Source organism: Balearica regulorum, chromosome Z (assembly GCF_011004875.1).
Source record: "Balearica regulorum gibbericeps isolate bBalReg1 chromosome Z, bBalReg1.pri, whole genome shotgun sequence".
Classification (NCBI taxonomy): domain Eukaryota; kingdom Metazoa; phylum Chordata; class Aves; order Gruiformes; family Gruidae; genus Balearica; species Balearica regulorum.
The window spans coordinates 29,818,475-29,844,215 of NC_046220.1; the positions used below are offsets into that span (position 1 = coordinate 29,818,475).

The following is a 25,741-nucleotide window of genomic DNA, read 5'->3' on the forward strand; positions in this document are numbered from 1 at the left end:
GAAACAGGGAAGGCCATTCCAATCTGTACCAGTTAATGTGAAATGGGAAATCTGTACCATTGCTGTGCCTCACCTTTCATCTGTGCTTCCTTTCCTCCTTGCCTTGAATGTACTTCTGAACTAACGGGATTTAAAAATGTGTTACTGCAAAGAAATCACTCTTGTTAGAAGATACTAAGATCTGCAAAAACTAACTCTGCAGTTATAGATACCTTTTGATGGCTGTTCCTACCCATGGGTAGGAATTCCTGCATTCTTTCACCAGTTCCATCCTGTCTCTTTAACTGGGCATTTATCATGTTTATAATGTGCCTGTAGAACCAGAGGAGGTTTTTTGTGGATATTTTTTAAAGACTTCAAGCACAAGTTCATTACTGATGTTAAATAATAGTTTAAACCTATGTCTTGACAATTCTTCTGAAATAATCTCCAATAATTCAGGAAGTATGTAGAGCTATGTATCTGGATGCTCTGAATTTTGCTGAATGAAAAGTATAGTTTCTTTGTAACTCTGCATAGGAAAAAATCCAGTTTTGCTTTTTCTAGAGAATGATACTCCATGCATTTAAAAAAACACTCCAGAAGTTTTGCCAGCTTTAGCTGTCTGTGCTTTCTCATAATTCTGGGTTCATAAAAAGGTAAAGCCAGACCTTTTAACAAAGACAGGGGTAAGAGTAGTTTTATGAGAAGCTACCTTGTCTAAGTGCTGGTGGCAGTTAGAGAATTTCTGTACTTCTTCCAAGGCATTGGAGTGGTCTTTTGTAACTTTCCTCTATTCCTGCAGCTTTTCCAAACAAAAATCCTCGCACAAACATTTTATGTTAAAGTATTCAGAGCATTTCTGTTTCATAGCAGGAAATAGCAACTTTAAAGCAACCTTAGTGCTCCAAAAAATAGAACATCTTTTGCATTAATAGCTCTGTGGTTAGAAATCATGTATACTAGTTTTATCTAATGAGAATGTAATGGGTGTATCGTTAGTAATACAGAGATGGAGAGTGCAACAAAGCCTCTGGGAAAGGAGACTGGAATTAAGACAAATACATTAGTAAGACCATAAATTTTGGTTCTCACTGTTTAGAAGAAAACATAGCTTATGTGTTCTGACATGGTAATTGTTAAAGAAGACTATGCTTTTTTTTTTGGTTTTAAGAATGCTGTGTGTTATGCCTTCTGTCTGACCTGTCCTGAATTAACTTTTGTTTCAGTTCTAATAAAGGCAATAATGGCATAACATCCCTCTGAAGTAGGGCAGAAAAATAGTGGCTTGAGACATTGTATCATGTACTCACAGTAGCACCTGAGTAGCTGGTAGTATGCTCCCTCTTCCCCAGAGTATGTCTGTTTTATGCAGCACAAAAGTTGGACTCAAAGAATGTCTGGGATTTGTCAACCAGTTTCAGGTTTATTTAATTTTTATCAAATAAACCTGGTAGTAGCAATGGGAATAGTAAGAGTGAAGAATCTTAAGTTGTCTTCCACATGCTGTTGGAGAGTACATAGTCTAATGGTCACAGACTCTTCTTGTCTCTTCTCTGCAGTTTGGTTCCTTCAGCCTGTTCCATAAGTGGGAAACCATTTCGTCCCGTGTAGCTTTAAGCTGCTGTTGCTTCTGGGACCTGTAATTTATGTGTTGTGGAGATTGAAAGGCATGTATTGAAAGTACTGGGGGATGGTTTGTGCTTTCAGTTCTTTCCCCTTCAAGATAAATGAGAAGTGACTTGATCAAAACTTGTAATAGTGAGTTTGTTACTTGTGTGTGCATCATTTTCTGAGTGTTGAACCTGAGCCACAAGTCTCTGATTTACAGAGGTCTTGGCTCAAGATAGTAGCAGCTCTGCTCAGAACATACACACAATTATATAAGAATATGTAATAAAATCCTATGCCTGTAGGTCAGTTGTTCAAAAGAAGTGGATGCTCTGGTCTCAATAAATCTACACAACAGTTCTCCACTCTGAAAAAGAAAGATTACCACAATCAAAATTTCGTGGATCTTCTGGAGAGAATTCTATGAGGCACTCAGTTATGTAGTGAACATGTGAGAGCTTAAAAATTCATTTGTTTCTTCAGAGGAGTCTACTGCTTTGTCTGCCGTCACTAAGTGAGCAACCATTCTGTGGCCTGCTTGGAGCAAGGACCCTGAGGAATTACAAGTGATCATGTAATTCAGGATTTTTACCTAGAAAAATGCACGGAAATCTCTTGAAGTTTGCTATCCTGACTTTCGAGCACTTGTCTTGGCAATCCAAGAACCATTTTTTTAACAGGTTAATATTTACATAAGAGTTGTTCTTCTGCTTTCCTTTACAGCATTAAGCTATGCTCCATTAAGCGCATTTATGCTGAAAAAAGTGTCATCTCTAAGGCTTTTAACAATTTTGTCAGTAAGAAGTTTTATTCTAATCTAATAAACCTGTTCTCGTAAAATTTTCCAGTGTAAAAATACTTGATTGATACTTGATTCTCTTGTGGGTTTAGTTGTTAAGAAGGATTTGTGTCATTTATGTAATCTCTAATTTTTTTAATGCGTTTCCAGTCCTCCTGTTCGCCGTCAGAGAACAAGGAGAGATCGTTTGTCTAGACATAATTCCATTAGCCAGGATGAAAATTATCACCATCTCTCCTATGGACAGCAGCAAGCAATAGAAGAGCCTCGAGCCTTTCACCCACCGAATGTATCTCCTCGTATGTTGCACCCAGCTGCTCACCCACCACAGCAGAATGCAGTGATGGTTGACATTCATGATCAGGTGAGAGTTTCAGAGTACTAACAGAAGGGTGTTGAAGGTGTGTTTGGGGTTTTTTGTTTGTGGTTCCCCCCCCCCCCCCCCCCAAAATCTTCAAGATCTTGCTCCTCCCCAAATTAGTTGGCAATGAAAGTCACATAACACTAAATTCTCTTTGCCCTCTTACAGAGCATTTTTCCTGTTGAATATTATTGGTGTATGGAGCACTGCAGTAGGCAGTGAAAAAAAACAAAAAGGAAGTCCAGACTTTTAATAAAGAATGATATTTAACAATTTGTCAATGCATGTATTGGCAGTTCTGTAGGCCTCTGGTTCAAACCTTTGAAATGCAGTTATGTTGCTTCTGAAGTTAATTTAATGTGATAGAGGTGTGATATGATAATTAAGAATGTATTCTGTTTTGTGTGAAATACCTCTCCTTAGCTTAGGAGTCTTTAAATAGTTATAATACATTCCTTAGAAGTAGAATTCACAATGCCTATAATTGATTGCCTACATGACAGCAGAACTCATCATAGTATCGTCGCATAACCAAATTAGCCATCCAAACTTGATAAGCTCCTCAAATCAAATGAAAAAATTAGGTATGTGGTTGGTCCAGGAAGTAAATAATTCCTCTCTGTGACAGCAATTGATATAGAATTCTGTAATTGAAGACCTGTAAAAGATGTTGTCCTATTGAGGTAACCATTTTTGCTGTTTGTTAAATCAGCAGGTTGCAGTACAAATGCATTAATTGCTACTTATTGATGGACTAGGAAATAGAACTGGTTATCCGGGTGTCTACTTCTCAAACTGCACGTGCATAGAATGCAAGTCTAACATCCGTGCTTAAAAACTGGTTTGCCTTCAGTGCAGCTGCATACCACTGTTGTGTTGTATTATGTGTGCAGAACAGTTCTCAGTAGGGAAGTGTTTGCATTTAGGACCAAGTGCAAGGGTGGAAGCTAACACCATTCTAGCCATCTTGCAACCTTACATTTTGATGAACAATTTTACTACCGCAACATCTCAAAAATTCAAATCAGGCTGTTGCTTTGTGTTGCAAGATTACATCATGACGAGCCTGGATAAACAGTTGTTCCGTCCCACTGCCTCTACCTTACAAGCACCATCTATGATCAGATGTTAGTGTTCCCAGACTCAGTAATGTTTTATATTTCAAGGACATAACCATTTTGAGAAGTCATTTTTTTATTATTACTCTGAGCAGTAAATGTTTCAGAATTGCATCCAGCATTGCACTGTATCCCCAACTTTCGTATCTGAGCCAGAACCAGATGAAATTCAGTGTCTCTCCTGACACTGGCTTCTGTCATTAGTGATATACAGATTGAGATTTTAAGTTCTATTCAGTGATCTGTGTACTGTTTTGGCCTCTGTGTCTGACTGTATACTCCGTGTTCAGTAGGTTAGCTGCCTTTACTCCTTCTCACCATCCTAATGAGCTGGTCTTGCTTGTTCCATTTTAAGCAGGCGTGTTCCATTGTAGCAGATCATGAAGAAAGGATGAGCTTCCTTGAAATAATTTTTTTAATCCATGCTCCCTCACACTTAAGTCTTTTCAGTTTTATTAAAGCATCAGAGATTTCTTGATTAGTGATTAAAAAAACAAAGCAAAACAAAAACCAAAACAACAAAAAGCACCCACAAGTGGTTTGTAGGTCCAGAATACCTTTGGATCTTAGTTTGATGATTAAATTCTAGGGAATATCACTAGCTAGAAAATTGGGTTACGTAGGTCTGTTTCCTGATATAAATGTGGATACTTAGGGTCTGCTGCCTCGTATTCATGTTTACTTTTCCTTTTCAGCTTTCCAGTGAGCCGTACTGTTACATTTAGGTTAGGAGACTTAGTTTGAGTGTTGGTCTGAGAAGAGATTGGTCTCTTTGGAAGAAAGAAAATCTACACAATTTTCTTGTTCTTTAAAGATAAAAGTCTCTGAATGATTACTGAATCAGCCCCTTCAGAGTCGAAAAGATTCTTTAGCTACTTGTAGATTAGCTTTTATGTGGGAGTTACTGCCTTCTTTTTTTCTAAGGACTAACCTTTGTTTGTGGGGAGCAGGCTTAGTAAGAGTCTGAGATGCTTCTGAGTGACTCTAGGTGCCTTGGAAGTTTTAACATTTTAGGCCTAGAGGTCCCTCTTGGCCTTGCCCAGAAACTGCTGATCAATAAGTAAAATTCCATTGAGAAGAATATTTTAATGAATAGGAATTACAACATGTGCCTCCTTTTACACCTTCATTGTGAGTGTACTTTTTCTGATATGTAGGTAAAAGTTTGTTATCTTACTCGTTGCGCTGTACAACACTGTTAAGAGTTATTAAATTTTTTTCCATTTTTGCTGCAGATCCATCAGGGCACAGTTCCTGTCTCATACACAGTGACAACGGTGGCTCCACATGGCATACCACTTTGCACAGGCCAGCACATCCCAGCCTGCAGCACACAGCAGGTCCCAGGGTGCTCAGTGGTTTTCAGTGGGCAGCACCTTCCAGTTTGCAGTGTGCCTCCCCCAGTAAGTGGGTCTCTGTAATTACACCAGTTTCAAACTTAGACATAGGAGTGGCACGTTGGAGCTTCAGTGTCTGTGTGGCTTTAATTGTGTTGGAAATAGCCCTTTTTTTTTTTTCCCCTGTAGTAAATTGCAGTGGCATAGCAGCGTAGGCCTTAGATCTGGTAACCGTATGGCACGAAACTACTGTCTTTATAGAGTATGACTGTTTATAACATAGAGCCCTGATGGTTTTTAACTCTAAACTAAATGCTGGTTTAGGAACAGACTTCTTAGCAGCAGCTATTCTGCCTATTTTCAGGTAGTAATAGGAAGGTTTCTAAGGCTTTTATTAGGCAGCTCACCTAGAAAAAAATCTTACTTAGTTGAGACCTTGTTCAGGGATTGGTTATACACAAAAACATCTGATATTCCAAAGTCGGTTTTCTTCTGAGAAGTAGTTAGATCCTGAAAGATAACTAAAACCTGACGAAGACTCTTCTGTCTCAGAATGCTCTCATAAAATGAATCACAGTATTCTTTAATAGTGATGTCTCTGTGCCTTTCTGGGAATAAAATAAAGTGCATTGACTGGCTAATTTGCCAGCTTTAAATCTGAAAGAATTTGAACTGTTTTCTCAGGAATGTTTATGTATCAGCTTGGAGATACCACTTTCCAGGTCATAGCATTCCGATGCTACCATTCTGTGGAGATTTTTGTCATTAAGTGCTAACAGGCACCAGAGCTGAAGAAGTGTACCCTAAGAAGTTTCAGCAGTACAGATGAATGTTGTAGAACCTGCCGGAAGAGTCACAGCTTCCCCCCCTGACCTTTTTCTAGTGTAAATCTGTAATATCATACATAAAAACTATATATAGTGTCCAGTAACCATTTATAATGTTGGTATAAACATTGGTCTCTGCTGGCTGTGCATTTGCCAGCAATGTGTAACTTAACTTTTCCTGTTGCACTTGCTGTGGCCTGAAGGCATGAACAAGCCTATGACACTGAAACAAAACCTTTGAAATGATCACCTATTTCTGTAAGCTGCTCATTGAAGAGTGAGGGTAATTGCATTCATCTTGTCCAGGTGCCATTTATCACCATAAGAGACAACAAGAATATTTGTCTAGAATATTTGTGGGCAATATTTCCCCATACCTTTCAAACTGGTGAAAATCTGTTACATGAGTCAGTGTGTATCCGTGAGGCAGGATGAGAGACAACTTTTTTCTTATATTTAGTGGTGGTGATAGTGGAGCAAAGGAATGTCAGACTGGGTACCCAGGGATTGGAACAATACTTGCATAGTAAATTCAGCAAGGCAAGAAATAGCAACAGAGAAAAAGCTAGAAGTGTATTGGGTCTTAGGGAAATCCAAACAACAGATACTAATAATCTTACCCTCTTCTTTGAACAGGCTTATTATCTCTGCAATTCATAAAATGTTTTATAATTAAACAATCCATCTGTCTTTTAAATATATACAGGAGTAAAGCTCTGACTGCGTTGTTCAGACTGAATGTACAACAGTTAATCAAGTGTTTTGAGAGAATGGATGCAGTACAAGTGAATATAAAGAATTAAGGTTGAGTTTATGTAATGTCAGCAGGCAGACTTTATGCTTTCTTCTATTATGTCACAGAATTGAGGAATGATATAAATTAGGAGGGGGCTCTGGAGGTCATCTGCTAAGAGCAGTACCAATTTCCAAGGATGAAGATTTCACAACCCCTCTAAGCCTCTGCTCCAGTGTTTGACTATCTTTGTGGTAAAGAATTTCTTCTGTATACCTGATTGAATTTTCTTTGCTGCAAATTGGTCCCATTGGTCCTTGTCCTTTCACTTTGCCCCTCAAGGAAGAGTCAGGTTCTGCCTGTCCACTCTTATGAAGCAGCTGAAGAAATGGTAAGGTCTTTGCTTAGTTTTCCCTTTTTAAGGCCGAACAAATCCAGTTCTGCAGTCTCTTCTGTATGCAGTGTGCTCCAAGCTGCTGGTCATGATCTTGTCTTTCAGTGGACTCATTTCAGTATGACAGTGTCTTTCTTTGGCACTAAGAGGCCAAAACTGAACACAGGACTTCAGATAGCCCTGGTTCACAAGCCCTGGTCCTTATGGGGGATTTCAATCACCCTGATATCTGTTGGAGGGGCAGCACAGCAGGGCATAGGTAATCCAGCAAGTTCCTGAAATGCATTGGTGATAACTTCCTCCTCAAAGTGATAGAGAGGTGGAGGTGACCTCAATGTGGAGAGGTGCCATGCTGACCCTTGTTCTCACCAACAAGGAGGGGCTGGTAGGGGATGTGAAGCTCAAGGGCAGCTTTGGCTGCAGTGACCACGAAATTGTGGAGTTTAAGATCCTCAGGGCAGCGAGGAGGGTGCACAGCAAGCTCACTACCCTGAACTTCAGGAGAGCAGACTTTGGCCTCTTCAGGGATCTGCTTGGTACAATACCATGGGACAAAGCCCTGGAGGGAAGAGAAGACCAAGGCAGCTGGCTAATATTCAAGGGTCACCTCCTCCAAGCTCAGGAGCAATGCATCCCAACAAAGAGGAAGTCAGGCAAAAACATCTGGAGGCCTGCGTGGATGAACAAGGAGCTCCTGGACAAAGTCAAACAAAAAAAAGGAAGCCTACAGAGAGTAAAAGCAAGGGCAGGCAGCCTGGGAAGAATACAGAGAAACTGTCCAAGCAGCCAGGGATCGGGTTAGGAAAGCCAAAGCCCTGATAGAAATTAGTCTGGCCAGGGATGTTAAGGACAACAAGAAAAGCTTCTATAGGTATGTTAGTGAGAAAAGAAGGATGAGGGAAAATGTGGGTCCCCTCCGGAATGAAATGGGTGACCTGGTTACCCAGGATATGGAGAAGGATGAGGTACTCAATGACTTCTTTGCCTCAGTCTTCACTGGCAAGTGCTTGACCCACACTGCCCAGGACACAGAAGGCAGGGACTGGGAGAATGCAGAACCGCATTCACTGTAGAAGAAGATCGGGTTCAAGAATATCTAAGGAATCTGAAGGTGCACAAGTCCATGGGACCTGATGAGTTGCATCCACAGGTCATGAGGGAACTGGCGGATGAAGTGGCCAGGCCACTTTCCATCATATTTGAGAAGTCCTGGCAGTCCAGCAAAGTTCCTGCTGACTGGAAAAGGGGAAACATAACTCCCATTTTTAAAAAGGGAAAAAAGGAAGAACTGGAGGACTATGGGCTGGTGAGTCTCACCTCTGTGCCTGGCAAGATCATGGAGCAGATCCTCCTGGAGACTATGCTCAGGCACATGGAAAATAAGGATGTGATTGGTGACAGCAAGCATGGCTTCACTAAGGGCAAATTCTGCCTGACAAATTTGGTGGCCTTCTATGATGGGGTTACAGCTTTAGTGGATAAGGGAAGAGTGACAGACGTCGTCTACCTGGACTTGTGCAAGGCATTTGACACTGTCCTGCATCCTAAATTGGAGAGACGTGGATTCAATGGATGGACCACTCAGTGGATAAGGAATTGGCTGGATGGTTGCACTCAAAGAGTTGTGGTCAACGGCTCAATGTCCAAGTGGACGAGTGGCATTCCTCAGGGGTCGGTGCTGGGACCAGCACTGTGTAATGTCTTTGTCAGCAACATGGACAGTGGGATTGAGTGCACCCTCAGCAAGTTTGCTGATGACACCAAGCTGTGTGGTGTGGTCAACACATTGGAGGGAAGGGATGCCATCCAGAAGGACCTTGACAGGCTGGACAGGTGGGCCCGTGTGAACTTTCTGAAATTCAGCAAGGCCAAATGCAAGGTCCTGCACATGGGTTGGCACAATCCCAAGCACAACTAGAGGCTGGGCAGAGAATGGATTGAAAGCAGCCCTGAGGAGAAGGACTTTGGGGTATTGATTGATGAAAAGCTCAACATGAGCCAGCAGTGTGCGCTAGCAGCCAAAAAAGCCAGCCGTGTCCTGGGCTGCATCAGAAAACAGCTTCACCAGCAGGTCGAGGGAGGTAATTCTGCCCCTCTACTCTGGTCTTGTGAGACCCGACCTAAAGTACTGCATCCAGCTATGGGGTCCCCAGTACAAGGAAGACATGGACCTCTTGGAGTCAGTCCAGAGGAGGGCCATGAAGGTGATCAGAGGGCTGGAGCACCTTTCCTGTGTAGGACAGGCTGAGAGAGCTGGGGTTGTTCAGCCTGGAGAAGGGAAGGCTCTGTGGAGACCTTATAGCAGCCTTCCAGAACCTAAAGGGGACCTACAGGAAAGCTGGAGAGGGACAGTTTGCATGGGCATGTAGTGATAGGATGAGGGTTAATGGGTTTAAACTAAAAGAGGGAAGATTTAGATTAGATGTTAGGAAGAAATTCTTTACTGTGAGGGTGGTGAGGCACTGGAACAGGTTGCCCAGAGAGGTTGTGGATTCCCCATCCCTGGAAGTGTTTAGGCCAGGTTGGATGGGGCTTTGGGCAACCTGTTCTAGTGGAGGATGTCCCTGCCCATGGCAGGGAGGTTGGAACTAGACGATCTTTGAAGTCCCCTCCAACCCAAACCATTCTGTGATTCTATGATATAGTTTCACAAGTTCCAAATAAAGGGGCAGAATTACTTCACCCTACCCACTAGTTACATTCTTAGTAATGCATCCCACCATGCAGTAGGCCTTTTTGACTGCAGGAGTACACTGTATAGGCTCTTGTGTGCTCCTATTTGATGTGACCATCAGAATCCAACTTTTTTTCTATAAATCTGCTCACCAACCAGTCCCTCTCAAAATGTCCTGCTCTATGGAGTTATTCTTTCCCAGTGCCAGACTTCGCGTTTGCCTTTGAACTTCATACGGTTCCTGTCAGCCAGTTTCTCTGGCCTATAAAAGTACATCTGAAAGGCAGCCCTGCCCTCCAGCATGTCAGCTTGCTTGCCAGCTTCATCTGTGAACTTCCCTGTATCCTTTTGTTACTTTCATAATACTTGACTCTCTCACTGCATATGTAACTACGATATAAACAAATGTCGTTTATGAAATACCTTTATTAGTTTTAAAACTTCTTGGAAGCACGTGTTCAAACAGCAGAAGTTTTCCAAAAGCGGGAATGAATAAATAGGTAGTTTTCATTTCTTTCCACTTGAAGGGTAATGCAGCCTTATTTACTGTAACTTAAAAAGTGCCATGGGTATAGCACAGATCATTCCAAACATATATTTGAGCTATGGTAAACTTTACCATATAGAATCTTGGGATGAAACCTATTTTAGCATGTTCCCCAAAGTACCTTCTGTTTTAAAGAACACTATGTGATGTTCTACCTGCAAATTTATCTTCAGCTATTTCAGAGAACAGTTTTCAATTTAGTAAAACAGAAGAAAGAATTTTGACCACAGAAACATTTGTATTTATTTTTTAGAAAAAACGATGTAGTAGCTGAGGGTGAAGAACAGTCAGTTCTTAAGAGAAAGTAGTATTCAGATCAAATTAATCTCTTACTGTTTCGGTGCATGTAAAGATTTATGTTTGGTCATGATCGCAGTAAACTAAGGTGATAGTTCCACCTCCATTACTGTAATCTGATTTTAAACTAGATCTCTTTACCATTTTATGCCATTATATGCACAGTATATGTTGTGTGACACAAGAAAGAAGTGAGAGGTCAGAACTGGGTCTTCTGTCTTCATAAGATTCGATAAATATCTTATTAATTACTCTTTTAATTGTCAAAAATGTAACAGAAATGCCTGATGTTCTGATGATGGATCAAAGAGCAAGAAGAGAATGCAGGTTTTCTTACTCCTCCATATCTAGAATTGGAAGTAAAACTGAACACTTTCACAAGCACATTCCTGCTCCCCTGCAGTGCCTTCATCACTTTAGTGTTCAAACTTTAGTGACCAAAGTTGCTTTTGTATGAGCAATTTCAAAGAGGAGAGAAAAGGCTATTTCCCACAGTAGCTATCGCTTTAGGAAGCTACCTTCAGAGTATGAGGCTCCCCTCAAAGTGCAGAACTGAGCAGAGCTTATGAATTTTTCTTAGTATATGAAGCAACGGAGGTTTTAAGGCACAGTCTTGACAGCTGGGAGACTCTCAGCTACATCTAGAGCTTAAAATGGTTACAAGGCCATTGCTTTGGCATGTTATTTGAAGGTAGTGTGTGGGAAAAATAAAATTAACTAGGATAAATGTATCTGCTTGTCACTTAGGACACTGTCTAATCCTGGAGTATTGAAAACCACTGACCTCAAAAGAAGTGAGAGCTACTTTGCACCTAGCAGATGTAACACTATGGTACTTCTAGAGCCTGTTCGGTACTAATCACTGTTCCTTGTTTATTTGAATGAGTTCTATTTGTGTGTTTTGGAGGTTTTTCCAAGGAGACAAGAAAACTGCTTTGGTCTAATGATATCTTTCCATAATAACTATAGAATATTCTATAGGGAATGTTTGTGCTAGAGGCAAAAAATATGTTGTTTTCATTTTATTTCAGATGCTTCAGGCGTGCTCAGTCCAGCACCTACCTGTACCATATGCAGCATTTCCACCCCTCATTTCTAGTGACCCTTTCCTTTTGCATCCTCCTCATATCTCTCCACACCACCCTCCTCACTTGCCTCCTCCAGGACAATTCGTTCCTTTCCAAGCACAGCAGTCACGGTCGGTAAGTAATGCTTCTTACCCTCCTCTCTGTAGAATTGATGGAGCTGGACGGGCAAATAGTGCTGATATCTAATTGAGGAAACAGAAGGATTTTGTTTAAAGTAGTAGGGGTTTGCACTTACGCTTCCTTAGCAAGTCTGTAACCACTTAGTGTGAAGGTGAAAAAAAATATTGTAAAATTCACTGTGTTTCTCTTCAGATTTCATTAGCTGTTATCTGTGCACTTTCTCCATAGGCCTTTACTTCTGTCAAAAATATGTATATCTGCTTCACCAACTATTCCTTTAGGTATTTCTTTCCCAGGAAGCAGAAGATAATCCAGAAAAGGTTGTGTAGTGCAGTAGCAATCTCACATAAAAGCTTAGCAGAGAGAGAAGAAAGCACAAACTGTTACTTTTCTTATGTGCTTATTTAAATGACCAGTGGTTTTCCTAGAACATAATGAACTTAGGCTGTCCAGACATATTCAGGACCCTACAGTTTCCCTTTCCCCTCCCCTTTGATTTTCCCCATATGAAAGTTATTGATGCCTTCTGCTTAAGCAGACTTGGCTTAGTGATAGGGACTGTGCAAACATGGTTAAATGTGACCCTGTTTTGGATCTGGGGGGAAATCAGATTTTTCAGTTCTGGCTTGCAGCTCTTACTGTGGGGTTATCTGTATACTCATGTCTATTTGTTTGTCCCTCTGACTAGAAGATGCCAGTATTTCACTAATGCAGAAATAGAAAACAGCTTCACTGTTACTTACAAACACTGCTGGGACTTCCTAATGCCACGTCTCAGGTGTGAATAGGGTTGTAATCATTTTGTTGCGATGACAGGAAAACAGGTGTGAAAATATAGTTTTCAGTGGTAAGCTCTATAAGACTTTTCTTTAGAAAATGTATGGGCTCGGGTTTTAGCTTGGGTTACTTACGTAGGTTATTGACAAGGCTTGCCTGTCAGAACTTTCAGCTCTAGCAAAAAGCTTGTATTTTAGTGTTTTAAGAATAGCTTGTGTTTAATGTTTGCTCTGCATAACAAGGAAACAGAATATTCTTTTGATTCCACAAGGTGGCTTTCTTAGCTGAATTTCTTGAAATGGTGGAAATTCAGTGTCAAGAACAGAAAGGTGTATTAATGAAACAATGACAATTCCTTGTTATTTCTTGAGCACTTTTGGGCCTGACTGATGTACTACAGTTGACTAGATTGCAATACAGAACTGGAATCTCATGCTTCCGAGACCACTGGGACTGCTTGTATGACCCTTCTAGAAAAGCATCTGCTTGATTACTGAATATCATTATTAGTTTAATCTACTGGAGTTGCTGTGTTTCCTCTTCACTTTACAGATTTTCTGGCACAATTTCAGTTCTTGTCTATGGTTGTTTATTTTTTTCTCTCACATAGTTGTACAGTGAGAGCAGCCTGGCAAGAAGGAGAGCAAATACTTGTCCTGAAAAATGCAAGACACAGGAAATTACAGCCACTTCTATATTTGCTAGGTTGCATAAATTCCTGGTCTATAAGCATGGCTAGCTGGAAAAGGTGAATTTATATCAAATATGTAGTGTTCTCTTTGGTTTTTGGTAGTGTTAATGACACAGGAATTGTTCACAGAGTTACTATGTGAAACTGAGTACAATTATACCTGCAATTTTAAAATTTTTTTACCCTATAAAACTGACCATAGGCACTCAGAATATACAGCTAGGATTGCAGTTCTTTATTGGGGAAAAAATTGCATCTCTATTATTGCAACAAAGCCTATCTCCTATTTTTTTAGCCACTTCAAAGGATAGAAAATGAAGTAGAACTGCTTGGAGAACATCTTCCTGTAGGAGGTTTTACATACCCTCCCTCAGCCCATCCACCAACATTGCCTCCCTCAGCTCCTCTCCAATTCTTAACCCACGATCCTTTACACCAGGAGGTGTCATTTGGTGTAGTGAGTATTGTTTTCTGTGCTACATTCTCATTCATGCTGCATCAACATTTATTCTGTAGTACATTTTATTGAAAAGTGGCACTTCTTGCAGTTGTATTCCATTATTGGCTATAGCTGCATACCATGGTATTTTCTTTAAGCTTGTTTTAATCAAGTTAAGGATAACTTAATGATACCAGCAAATGATTTCTGGTAACATCTGCAGAGTGTCGTAGCAGTTACTTAGAAAACACTCCATGTTGCCACACAGTCTAGGACTTCTACTGTAGAAACTAATTAGTACAGTTTAGAAAAGCTGCTGTCACTCTTAGATAATTCTTCATTGTATGTTGAGTTTCCACAAGTCAGGAAAGCTGGAATGCTTTAAAAATAGTTCTTTTCCAGAGTGTTTGTGATTTGCAGGCAAGCAGTTGTATAGAGTGCTTCCATAATTTAGACTGCCAAGCTTGCTTTAAGCCAAATTTCTGAGGATCTGCAGACAGTTCAACTGCAGCAGCACATAAAATAATAATTAAATCTAGTGCAGGATAAAGTCTGTGCTGAATTTTGTGTTTCTGTGGTATGTCCAGTATCAGTGCTACCTCTAGAATCTTTGTGGTGCACTTCAGTCTGCAATTACAGTAATCCTGAGATGATTTTTTTGGTTTTTGTTGTTGTTTTGTGTGTTTTGGCTTTTTAAAAAATGTTTTCCTGCTTGTGTAATGCCCGAAGAAATAACTAGAATCAAGTATAGGCTCTGAATTTTTTTACTGTTTGACCTGAGCATCAAGTTGACAGAAAGTTTTAGAGGCATATTGTTACAGAAAATTTTAAATGAGAATGAAATTTTAGGCCTTGTGACTACAGAATATACCAATAACTTCTCTATAATTACAGTCCTTGAAATCACAAAACTTAGTTAAATGCTTGCTGCAATTTTTATAAAGGTTGACATGTCTCCACCATTTAAAACAATACTCAGCTTGTTAAATTAAAGGTGTACAGATTTTCAATGAAGTTTTCAGTCACTATGAGTCACTCTGAAGACAAAGATGCTTAAGAACTTCCATAAACAGCTTGTGTTTTATTCAATATGCTTGTTAGATGAATTACATAAACATTTTGGTTCAAGTGAGGCTTTCTTGATTTCCAAGTTCAGTCTTTAAAGTAGAGAAGGAACAAAATACCATGTTTTTGCAGATTTTATAGCATTTATCCTTTCTGATGCCTCAGTTCTCAGTTGTATATCACTGAGGAGTAGAATAGAGGTGTATTACAAGTAATCATATGGTCTTTCATAAAGCAATCCTAAATCTGTGTAAAATTTTATTTACATTAAAATTATGATGGAATGGCTTCATTTCTGATTCTTATTCATTCAGTGAACACAACAGTTTCTAATTATATTTTGGGATTGCAGAATTCACAGAGCAGTAAAACTGATATTTGCTATGTCTAGCGTGAGATCTTCCTTTCAAGAAAAAGACCCTGGCTCTTTTGCATCATGCTTACATTCATATGTATGTTTTATGTGTGACCATGTATTAATAATGTTTCAGTTGTAAAGTTAGGGGGGTTTAGGTTAGTTATTGGTGGTGTTGGACTTTTGCATTTTCTTAAACTTCAAACATGGAAGAAGAAAAACGTTCGTGAAGACTTCAAGTGTTTTTTTGTTTCAAGACAAAAAGTCTTAATGCCTTCAAATATGAATTCAATAGTGGTACATGAATTTCAGTTTTAAAAATTACTAAAAAAAAATTAGTACTTTGAATATTTCTGGAAAAATATAGTTTCCATATAAGTGGAAATTTTTTACCATGTACGTCCCCATTTTTGTAGGTGTGCAAGGACTTTTGAACAATTATGATGAAAACTTAAATATACAAGTAAAGAGCTTAGCATGCAAATGAAAAAAGTATGGCAATAAAGCCCTGTTTTATTCATAGAAAGAATACACTGAAGCTTTAGGCTTTACTGTCTCTTTAGGCATTGTCCAGCTGCCAAAATTGTACTGATTAAAATCTCCATGTACACTTGAAATGCTTCAACCCTTCTTTAACATAAATGTAAATATACACCACTGCTTAGATTTTTTTTTTTTTTTAAAGGGGAGGGAGTAAAATCTTTTTTTAAAGACTTTTTTTTTTAAAGGCTTCTTTAGTCAACCGCTTGTGCGCAAACCTGCATAATAGTGCCAGGCCTAAAGGCTGGGCTTTTATATTTACAAGAGAGTCAGCAGTTCAAGTCTTGTTTCCCAAACCAGCCTGCATGTAGACAAAGAACAAAAGAACACAAGAGCTTGCAAGGATTTCTGTTGTGTGTTGCTACTTTTTCACATGGAATGCTATGATTGTGTGTTATTGATGGGAAATGTTTCAAATTGTGGCTGAGGTTCTTTTGGATTTGAGCAGAGGCTGGATTTTTTTATTAATGCTTTGTTGAAAGTGGATTTCAATATTCAGATTTCATTTCATGATTAAGAAAACAAAATGTTGCATCACAAACTCACAGACTGGATGAGGTTGGAAGGGAGGTCATCTGGTCCAACATCCCTGCTCAAGCAGGGCCACTTAAAGCTGGTTGCCCAGGACCATGTCCAGACAGCTTTTGAATATCTCCAAGGATGGAGACTCCATAACCTCTCTGGGCAACCTGTGCCAGGGCTCAGTAGCTCTCACATAAAGAAGTGTTTCCTGATGTTCAGACAGAGCCTCTGTGTGTTTCAGTTTGTGCCCATTGCCTCTGGTCTTGTCACTGGGCATCACTGAAAAGAGCCTGGCTCCATCTTCTTTGCACCCTCCCTCCATGTATTTATATACATTGCTAAGATCCCCCTGAGCCTTCTCTTCTCCAGGCTGAACAGTCCCAGCTCTCAGCCTTTCCTCATATGTGAGATGCTCCAGTCCCATCTTAGTGGCCCTTCATTGGACTCTCCCCAGTATGTCCATGTCTCTCTTGTGCTGGGGAGTACAGAACTGGACACAAGTTCCAGTTCCACAAGTTCCAGTTGAAGCTTATTTTCTTCTTTCTTGCAGCCTTACCCACCTTTTATGCCTCGAAGACTCACAGGGCGCAGCAGATACCGATCACAGCAGCCAATACCACCACACCCTTACCATCCCAGCCTATTACCTTATGTGCTGTAAGTTCAAAGTACATTTGCTTCCATGTAGGCTATTAAGAAGTCACATGACTTTCAACAAGAGTCTCAGCACATCTTATGGTTGGACTCTTAGCAGAGAGCAGGCATAGTTCAGCTGTCACAGAGAGGAGAAAAACTTCCATTTCTTTGCAAATTTTTTGAATAACATACACCCTTGAGCAAGGAAAAATATAAGTGAACAGTTTTGTCCAATGTAGTTTTGTAGGGGGTTTTTCTGAGGCACAATAGCCTCTTGTTTCTGAACTCTTCATAAAATCTTCAACAAATTTTAAAACTTGGTTCTCAGATATTCTTACAGAGGCATGGTTACACTGTTAAATAAAGTCCCTGGAGTCTTCACTTACAGAATAAATTCATTTGGTTTTGTTCTTAATTATGAGACACAAGGGTGGGAGCTTTCTGTGTGTTAGTCTTTATTGGCTGAACTGCTAATCCATTACAGCTGTTGGATTTCTGTTCTGCCTCTGATTGGCTGTTTCTGGAAAATATGCAGGATAATTAACATTTAGAGATTATCTGTAGTGTGTTATGGTAGACCCTCTGTGGGGGAGTTTGGGTATATGACATGAGATTTATTACTCCTATGTTCTGTATGGAAATAAGTATGAAATGTTTGGAAAACAAAGATAATTTTTTGGTGGGCATGGTGACATTGACAAGGAAATAATCACACGTTGGCACCAGATCTGTAGTTTCTTTTTGTGCAATTTCGGACATGGCATGAAAATGGCAGTAGAAATCTGATCCAGTGAAGCTGTTCCGCTTTGCATCTTACAGTCTGAGAGTGATATCATAGCTTCTTGCCTGTCCATTGAGGACACAATGTGGCACAGTAATTCCTGATGACTTCATTGGGATTTTAGTATATTTTAGTGCTGTGAATTTGTGATTTCTATGTCTGTGCATTAAGTTTTGACCTATAGGAATATCTTGGGGGGGGTAAAACCATTTGTTAAATATAAAAAAAGAAAAACATCTCTCTCTTTCCTCTTTATCTGAAGAGATTCTGCTTTGACCAACATCATAGTATGTGAGAAAGTGAGTTTGTGCTTGCCTTCAGTATGGAAGTTGGTCCAGTAGCATATCCTATTTATCTTCATTGTGTGTTTTAGGCTTATAAAAGTTTCAAGGCTTTTGTATTGGAGAGCTAAGTGAACCTAGGATTCCTTATCTTTGTTGATATTTTATCTACTTAAAGAAGTAAAACATTTAAAACCAGAATGTCCCTTCATTGTCAGTTTTAGCTCTCCATAATCTGTGAAAATCAAGAGATTAGTTTTTGTAATAACGCTGAGCCTGGTTGGAAGTATCAGTTGAGACATGCATGCAATGAAAAAGGCAGCACTCTTAGTATCAAAAAGGGGCAGAATTAGCTTTTTCATTTGACTCTCTCACTATTCTTGACTCCAAACTTAACATTTTTAACAATTCTGAGAAATTGTTGATTTGAGAGGGATCAATAAGATAACTTTGCCTCTGCCAGATGTTTCTGTCCTTTCCTTTGGTAAGATGCTGAACTTTATCATTGTTTGCTCTCATGGTAGATCAATGCTCCCAGTGCCACCTGCAGTTGGACCAGCTTTCAGCTTTGAGTTGGATGTGGAAGATGGAGAGGTAGAAAACTATGAGGTTGGTGTGTGAACTACAACTACCTTTAAAGAACAGATGTTAGCTCAAGCAATAACATAAAATTTCATTATATTTTGTTTTTAATCCTGCTTTTGTCTTTCAAATAAATGTAATGACTGTGAAGGCAGAATCCAGACACCATCCTTTCAGATTTTTTTGCAATGCTGGATATTAGAAATGCTTAGCTTTATTTTTGTCTATTGCTCTTTCCCAGAATCCACCCTTTCAGGCTAGTAATCATTATATTGTTCAGCTTTTATGTTCTACATGCCACTCTTTTGAATTTTAATTGATTTTAAATATCAAACAGAAGTGAAGCACTTTCAAAAGAACAGGGTAAGTTAATAGTTTTATGTGCCTAACTTTGCAGAGCAGTGTTTATGCAGAATAGTCAATGTCATAGGATTACTAAATCTAAATGTAATGTTTATAAAACTTGAGGGCCTTTTCTTCTTGGCCATCAGGAGGGTACAGTAATTCACATCTATAGATGCAGAACCCTCTTTAATATCCTAGATAATTATGAGACAGTCTCAGCTGTTGTGCCTTTGCTGGTTCTGAGACTACTGGATTCCATTTGATTTCTCTTCAAGCAGTCATCATCAGCCCTTACTTTTGCATCTCTTTGCCTGTGCTCCCCTTAAGAGCTCTGCGTAGTTGCACATTTTCAGTTTAACAATGAGCACTTATGTAATAATTTCTGTGCTAGTTCAGAAGAAGCATCATCTTATTTCTGAGAATTTGGGCCCTAGGTTTGACAGTATTAGAAATCTCTTTGTGATCATTACCATTTGCAGCTTTCAGCAAGTCTTTTAGCATTTCTGTGCCTTTGGTACTCTGTCATGTTTATAGTGATATTTTTCCTAGGTCCCTTGTGAAGGAGTGGAAGTTACGTACCTGTAGAGTGCAAATTATTTACATGAGAGGCGTTTAGTTGCAATGTTGGCTTATAAAAAATGAACATAAAATTTAGCAAAAAAAGTGTGTGAAGTTTGATGGTATGTATTTGTTTTCCAGATTCAGGATTAAAATCTCGATATTTCAATTCAGCTAGACCAAGATGTGGAGTGGGAGCAAAACCTGTGCCATTAAATTCTTGATTTCTTTCAAGACCAGAGTCGCATATTCTTAGGAAGCAAATTTGTTGATGATTTTTTATGGTTACCAGCACTATTAATTTCATAATGGGGTGAGGGGATTCTTCAGAAGCAAAATACTTCCCAAGCTGTGCATGCAGCCACTGGAATAATTGGAAGTTGGGTCCTGGCGGTTTTGAAATCCCAAAGAGAACATCTTACATAATTAGAAAGATGGTTGAATTCTGAAAGACTTTCCATGGGGCTTGTGTTGTAGGGGAGAACGGAAGTTCTAAACATTTCTTGATAGAAGGGTGTTTTGTGCTACCAGTTGAGGTGGTGAGGTGTAATGGCAGCCCCACCTCTAGTGGAACCAGAGCCTTCAGAATTTTTAAATGTCCAGTTTCCATGTGTTGCAGGCACTGCTGAATTTGGCAGAACGTCTAGGAGAAGCCAAACCACGAGGATTGACAAAGGCAGACATTGAACAGCTTCCATCCTACAGGTTCAATCCAAACAACCACCAGTCAGAACAGACATTGTATGTACACTGGTCTCTTTCAAATGTCCATAATTTAGATGGCTATATTTTCTTTTCTTTAACTTACAACTTCAGCTAGGCCAGAAGGGCTTTAAAGGCAGTCGTGACAGTAAACAGTTTCATTTTCTTTTTTTTTCTTGGATTGCTTTCCACAACAAATACTATTTATCCTTACTTTAAAACCTCTATCTAGTCTCACATTATTTAGCTATGTTTCAATTTAAAAATTAAAATGAAAGAAAGGTGTTCTAGGTTTTGTTCAGCATACTAGAAATTACAGTGACATTGTCAACTTGGAATTTAGCCTGTATTAAAATAGTGTTGAAGTTTCAAGTGCTCCTAATAGAGCCTGGTTAGTGGTCTAAGAGTGCATCTTCTTACTTTAAAAACCATTAACTTACTGTGTTTGAAAGATCTACACAACCAAGTGGAAAGGGCAGTATAGATATGAAGGTAGTTAAAGTGACTTAGTATCAAATGCTGTCTAATACAGAACTTAAGTGTAAGGATGTTTCTGATATTCTAGTTTCAGTGACCATCAGTGTGACTTACCAGTATCAGTAGGGAATGTACTTTATAGATCATTATTTCATCATTTTGAATTTTGATTAAACATCTGTCCTTTTGGTTGGGTCTGTGAACTTGCCCTCTGATTTGAACGCACAGAAAAAAACCCCACAACAATTCTCAGTTTACATTGTCACCCTACATATCTTCAACCTCAGATATAGATAACCGTAGCTACCCAAGGGGTAAAGGTGTGGTACCTATAAAGTACCGATAAAGTTTTGTATGGAATATGTATTTCTTGCTCTTACATAGCAAATACATTTGAACTCTGTTGTCTTTTTAGGTGTGTGGTGTGCATGTGTGATTTTGAGTCAAGGCAGCTACTTAGAGTCTTACCCTGTAACCACGAGTTCCATGCCAAGTGTGTCGATAAATGGCTGAAGGTAAAAAAAAAAAAGAAAAAATTAATCCTATCTTATAGGGAATTCATTATGTAGTTTGCGGGGAGAGGGTGGAGGTATGTTGCTGTTCCACTTCATTTCATCTTGTTTCACGTTTCTAATACTTAGGCTACAAATGCCAGCAGAGTGGAAGCACTGCCTACTTACAATATTTTTCTAACAACTGATGAAGGAAGTTTTTTTATAATCCTTGGAACAAGGAAAAAGTAATTTGAAGAGAATTATTTTCATTGACAGATCTTACTGTGTTTTCCATTTGCATAAAACAATGACTGTGAATTCAAGTAATCTCTAAAATTAAAGACTTGAAAACAAAAAGGTAACATAATAATATAGGGAATATGAATTAGAATTTCTGTGATGATGGTAGCTTTAACTGTTTTACATATTCTGCATAGCAAGAATGAGTACTAATGCCTTCCTCCCCCACTTTGCTATTAAGTTCTGGGGCAAATAAAATGTGTTTTGTGTACATATATGTGTATGCATATATATATATGGAAATGTAATGTATACGAATAGAAATTATAGTTTTACAAAATTATGATATACAATATATGATGTAAGGTAATTTGAGCTGAAAAGAAAGGATCTATACTCAGGGCAGCCCAGTAAGAGGACAGAGAAAATAGCAGCAGTACAGAAGGTGTGAAGAACTGGAAATACAAATAAGTAGATGATGATACACAAACATCTCTACAAGCTGCATTAGCTAGATCAACTGCAACAAGGTATTGATCCCCATCTTGCCTCACCTTTTTTTTTGTTATTTTATTCTATTCAGTTTTAGTTTAATCTGTGTGTAGTCTGTTGTGTAGAACATTTGAAACTGCAATAATCTTATGTTAGTATAAGATACTGTCCCTAGAGAATTACAGATGGTGTCTGTTGTTTTGGAAAACTAAATTAAAACCCTTTGCCCCTTCATAAAAGCACGAAAATGCACATCATAGGCAGACATTAAAATATTCAGTGCAGAGGATGAAAAAATCAAGATAATATTGACTGCATTCCTTTGGCTAACAAGATATCAAGAATAATGAGAAGGATTTTAAAAACTGGGATAAGAAATTGCTCTTGGGCTACAGTACCCATGGTAGTCTAAAGCTTCTACAAAATCTAAGGCCAGTGTAAATGTTTCCACAACAATGCTCATAACTTTAAGTAGAACTGGTGTCCTTCAGTATCTGAATCCACGTACATACTTAAGAATCAGCAAGAGGAATGTAACCACCTAGTTGTTTTATTGTCAGATTAAAAAACCACACACCCCACACACACATAATATTATCAATTTATCTATGCTAGATGTATGCTGTTTTATTCAGTTACTGCAAATTAAGAGTAGATTATATCTGTTCAAGTGGTATTCTCCAGCGTCCCACTACTCCTCTCAAGGAGTGTTCATACTAGATTTGTCAAGTCTTTTCATTGCATGAAATTTTCTAAGTCATTTGTGGTGTGGACAAAGTATCCAGGGATAGTATTCTGACGTGGTTTAGGCCCAGCCCCAGCTGAGCGCCAAGTGCCGCTCACTCACCCCTTCCCCAGCAGGATGGGGAGGAGAAAGGAAAAACAACGGCAAAGCCTCTCGTGGGTTGGGATAGGGGCAATTTACTGGGACAGCAAGGGAGAGGGAAAACAATCAACAACAGTACTGATAACATATTCACAATGGGTGATAACAGAGAACAATTTACCAATCCCACGACCAACCGGACGCTCAGCCCGTCCCAGAACCGCGCCAAAACCGCGCCACCCCCTCCCCTGCCTGACTAGCCCCCCTTTTATGGTGAGCATGACTCACAGGATATGGAATAGCCCCCCGGCCACCTTGGCTCACCTGTCCTGGCTCCTTGGGAAATTAACTCTGTCCTTGCCAGAACCAGGACATATTCACTCCATTTTAAGAAAAAAGAACTGAGACCATATGACATAGCCTGTGAGATAGTGCATGCTATAGGTCTAAATAGGTTAAACTGATTATATAGATTTTTAAAAAGACAGCTTTTTCCAGGCTATTAATTAAAAAAAAAAGACCTCTGATTCATAGACCCTGATCTGCAGATTGCTGGAAGTTAGAAGAATATGTCAGGGAAGTATCATGCATGCTTGTCCTTTTCTTATGCTCTTTCTTACCTGATGCTGGTCTCAAGAGTCAGACAAGTGTGTTTAATTAAGCTTTTTTTGGACTCAGTGTGGCAGTTCTACAGTTAGATTTAGTACTTTCAATTGGTAATGAACCGGCAATTTAATTCAGAACAGCAAAGTCAAAAAAACAGATTTAGTTTAGACTTTATTTTCATAATCATAGAGGTACTGTAGTAGTGGTGAAACAGCTTTTTTCTGATGTTCCTGTCTGTGGGTTGACCCTGGCCGGAGACCAAGGTGCCCACCAAGCCGCTCTATCACTGCCTTCCTCAGCTGGACAGGGGAGAGAAAATACAACGAAAGGCTCCTTAGTCAAGATAAGGACAGGGAGAGATCACTCACCAATTACTGTCATGGACAAAACACACTTGAAATTAGTAAATTAGTTTATTACCAATCAAATCAGAGTAAGATAATGAGAAATAAAACCAAATCTTAAAACACCTTCCCTCCACCCCTCCCTTCTTACTAGGGTCAACTTCATTCCCGGTTTCTCTCCCTCCTCCCCTGCTGCAGCACAGGGGGACAGAGAATGGGGGTTACAGTCAGTTCATCACACGTTCTCTCTGCTGCTCCTTCCTCCTCAGGGGGAGGACTCCTCATACTTTTCTCCATCTCCAGGGTGGAGTCCCTCCCACAGGAGACAGTTCTCCACCAACTTCTTCAACATGAGTCCTTCCCACAGGCTGCAGTTTTTCACCAACTGCTGCAGCGTGGGTCCCTTCCACAGGGTCACAAGTCCTGCCAGCAAACCTGCTTTGGCGTGGGCTCCTCTCTCCATGGGTCCACAGGTCCTGCCTGGAGCCTGCTTCAGCACAGGCTTCCCATGGGGTCACAAGTCTCTTTCGGGCATTCACCTGCTCTGACGTGGGGTCTTTCACAGGCTGCAGGTGGGTATCTGCCACCATTAGCCTCCATGGGCTGCAGGGGGACAGCCTGCCTCACCATGGGCTTCTCCATGAGCTGCAGGGCAATCTGTGCTCCAGTGCCTGGAGCACCTCCTCCCCCTCCTTCTTCACTGACCTTGGTGTCTGCAGAGTTTCTTTCATCTTCTCACTCCACTCTCCAGCTGCAGTTGCACAGTTGGTTTCTTTTTTTTTCCCCCCTTCTTAACTGTGTTATACCAGAGGTGCTACTACTGTTGCTGATGGGCTCAGCCTTGGCCAGTGGCAGGTCCATCTTGCAGCTGGTTGGCATTGACTCTGTTGGACATAGGGGAAGCTTCTAGCAGCCTCTTACAGAAGCCACCCCTGCAGCCCTCCCAGTACCAAAACCTTGCCACACAAACCCAATACACTGTCCCTACTTAGGAGCTGTATCTTTTCTAATAGATCTTCAAGTGTGATAAAGGTTGTCTTACCGTTAAAAAACTCTATGAGCGTAAGAGTATCTGCTAGGTGGGGGAATGAGGTGCAATCTAAACCTCTTTAGGGGTGCAATTATACCCACTTAAAACTGCACGTGTTGACATCAGGTATTCCAGAGTTGGATGCAAAATAAGCTAGGTAAGGTTAAAGCATCATTGTGTAGGATTGCCGAGGCATTATATTTACACCATGTGGGTTTAGTTACACAGGTACAAAGATGTTGTATGGAAGTGATGTGGTTTAGGCCCAGCCAGCAGCTGAGCGCCATGTGGCCGCTCACTCACTCCTTCCCCGGCGGGATGGGGAGGAGAACAGGAAAAAAACAACAGCAAAAGCCTCGAGGGTTGGGATAAGGGCAGTTTACTGGGACAACAAGGGAGAGGGAAAAACAATCAACAACAGTGCTGATAACAAATATTAACAATGGGTGATAATAGAGAACATTTTACCGAACCAACGACAGACCTACTGACCAGACACTCAGCCCGACACTCAGCCCGTCCCGGAACCGTGCGAAACTGCGCCGCCCCTCCCCTACCCAACTAGCCCCCCTTTTATGGTGAGCATGACGTCACATGGCATGGAATAGCCCCCCCCAGCCAGCTTGGGTCACCTGTCCTGGCTCCTTGTAAAATTAACTCTGTCCTTGCCAGAACCAGGACATTATCCACCCCTTATTCCATACCATCTACGTCATGCCCAGATTATTTCACTGACACCATTCTCTTACTCCATGGGCCATCGCTTTAAAGTGTCCATTGAGTTAATTTAGGCCATGGCTTTGGGTTCCATCTGCCATTACAGTCTCTCAGAGCAGGAACAATGGTGCATGCTGCTGGATTGTTGCACGCTGCATCCGGAGTATTTTTCATGGCTGGTGTATCTGGTATGGTCCATGCTCGCAGTCTGAACATCACAGATGTAATTTTTGATGAAGTTCCTGGGCACCAGTTGAAGTCAGTTCCAAAGTCCATCCTTCATTAGTTTTGGGTGATTCTTATGGTCATAACATTGATACAGTATATAGCTATTAACATCATACAATTTAATTTAT

At 40.1% G+C, this 25,741-nt stretch overlaps 1 protein-coding gene across 10 annotated transcripts in view; it reads left to right on the forward strand.

The window, feature by feature from the left end:
• The window catches only part of RNF38 (ring finger protein 38), a 151,410-nt gene that overhangs the window by 113,672 nt on the left and 11,997 nt on the right, over positions 1–25,741 (forward strand). For 6 of the 10 annotated variants that reach the window (XM_075739286.1, XM_075739290.1, XM_075739287.1 and 3 more), the window contains 8 exons: positions 2,540–2,753; positions 5,104–5,271; positions 11,709–11,879; positions 13,649–13,810; positions 16,825–16,931; positions 18,497–18,581; positions 20,077–20,198; positions 21,052–21,151. In XM_075739286.1, coding sequence (XP_075595401.1) covers positions 2,540–2,753; positions 5,104–5,271; positions 11,709–11,879; positions 13,649–13,810; positions 16,825–16,931; positions 18,497–18,581; positions 20,077–20,198; positions 21,052–21,151 — 1,129 coding nt within the window. Of the gene's footprint in view, positions 1–2,539; positions 2,754–5,103; positions 5,272–11,708; positions 11,880–13,648; positions 13,811–16,824; positions 16,932–18,496; positions 18,582–20,076; positions 20,199–21,051; positions 21,152–21,277; positions 21,489–23,222; positions 24,914–25,741 lie in introns of those variants that run through there. The other 4 variants (XR_012832920.1, XR_012832921.1, XR_012832922.1 and 1 more) reach the window with 2 other exon arrangements.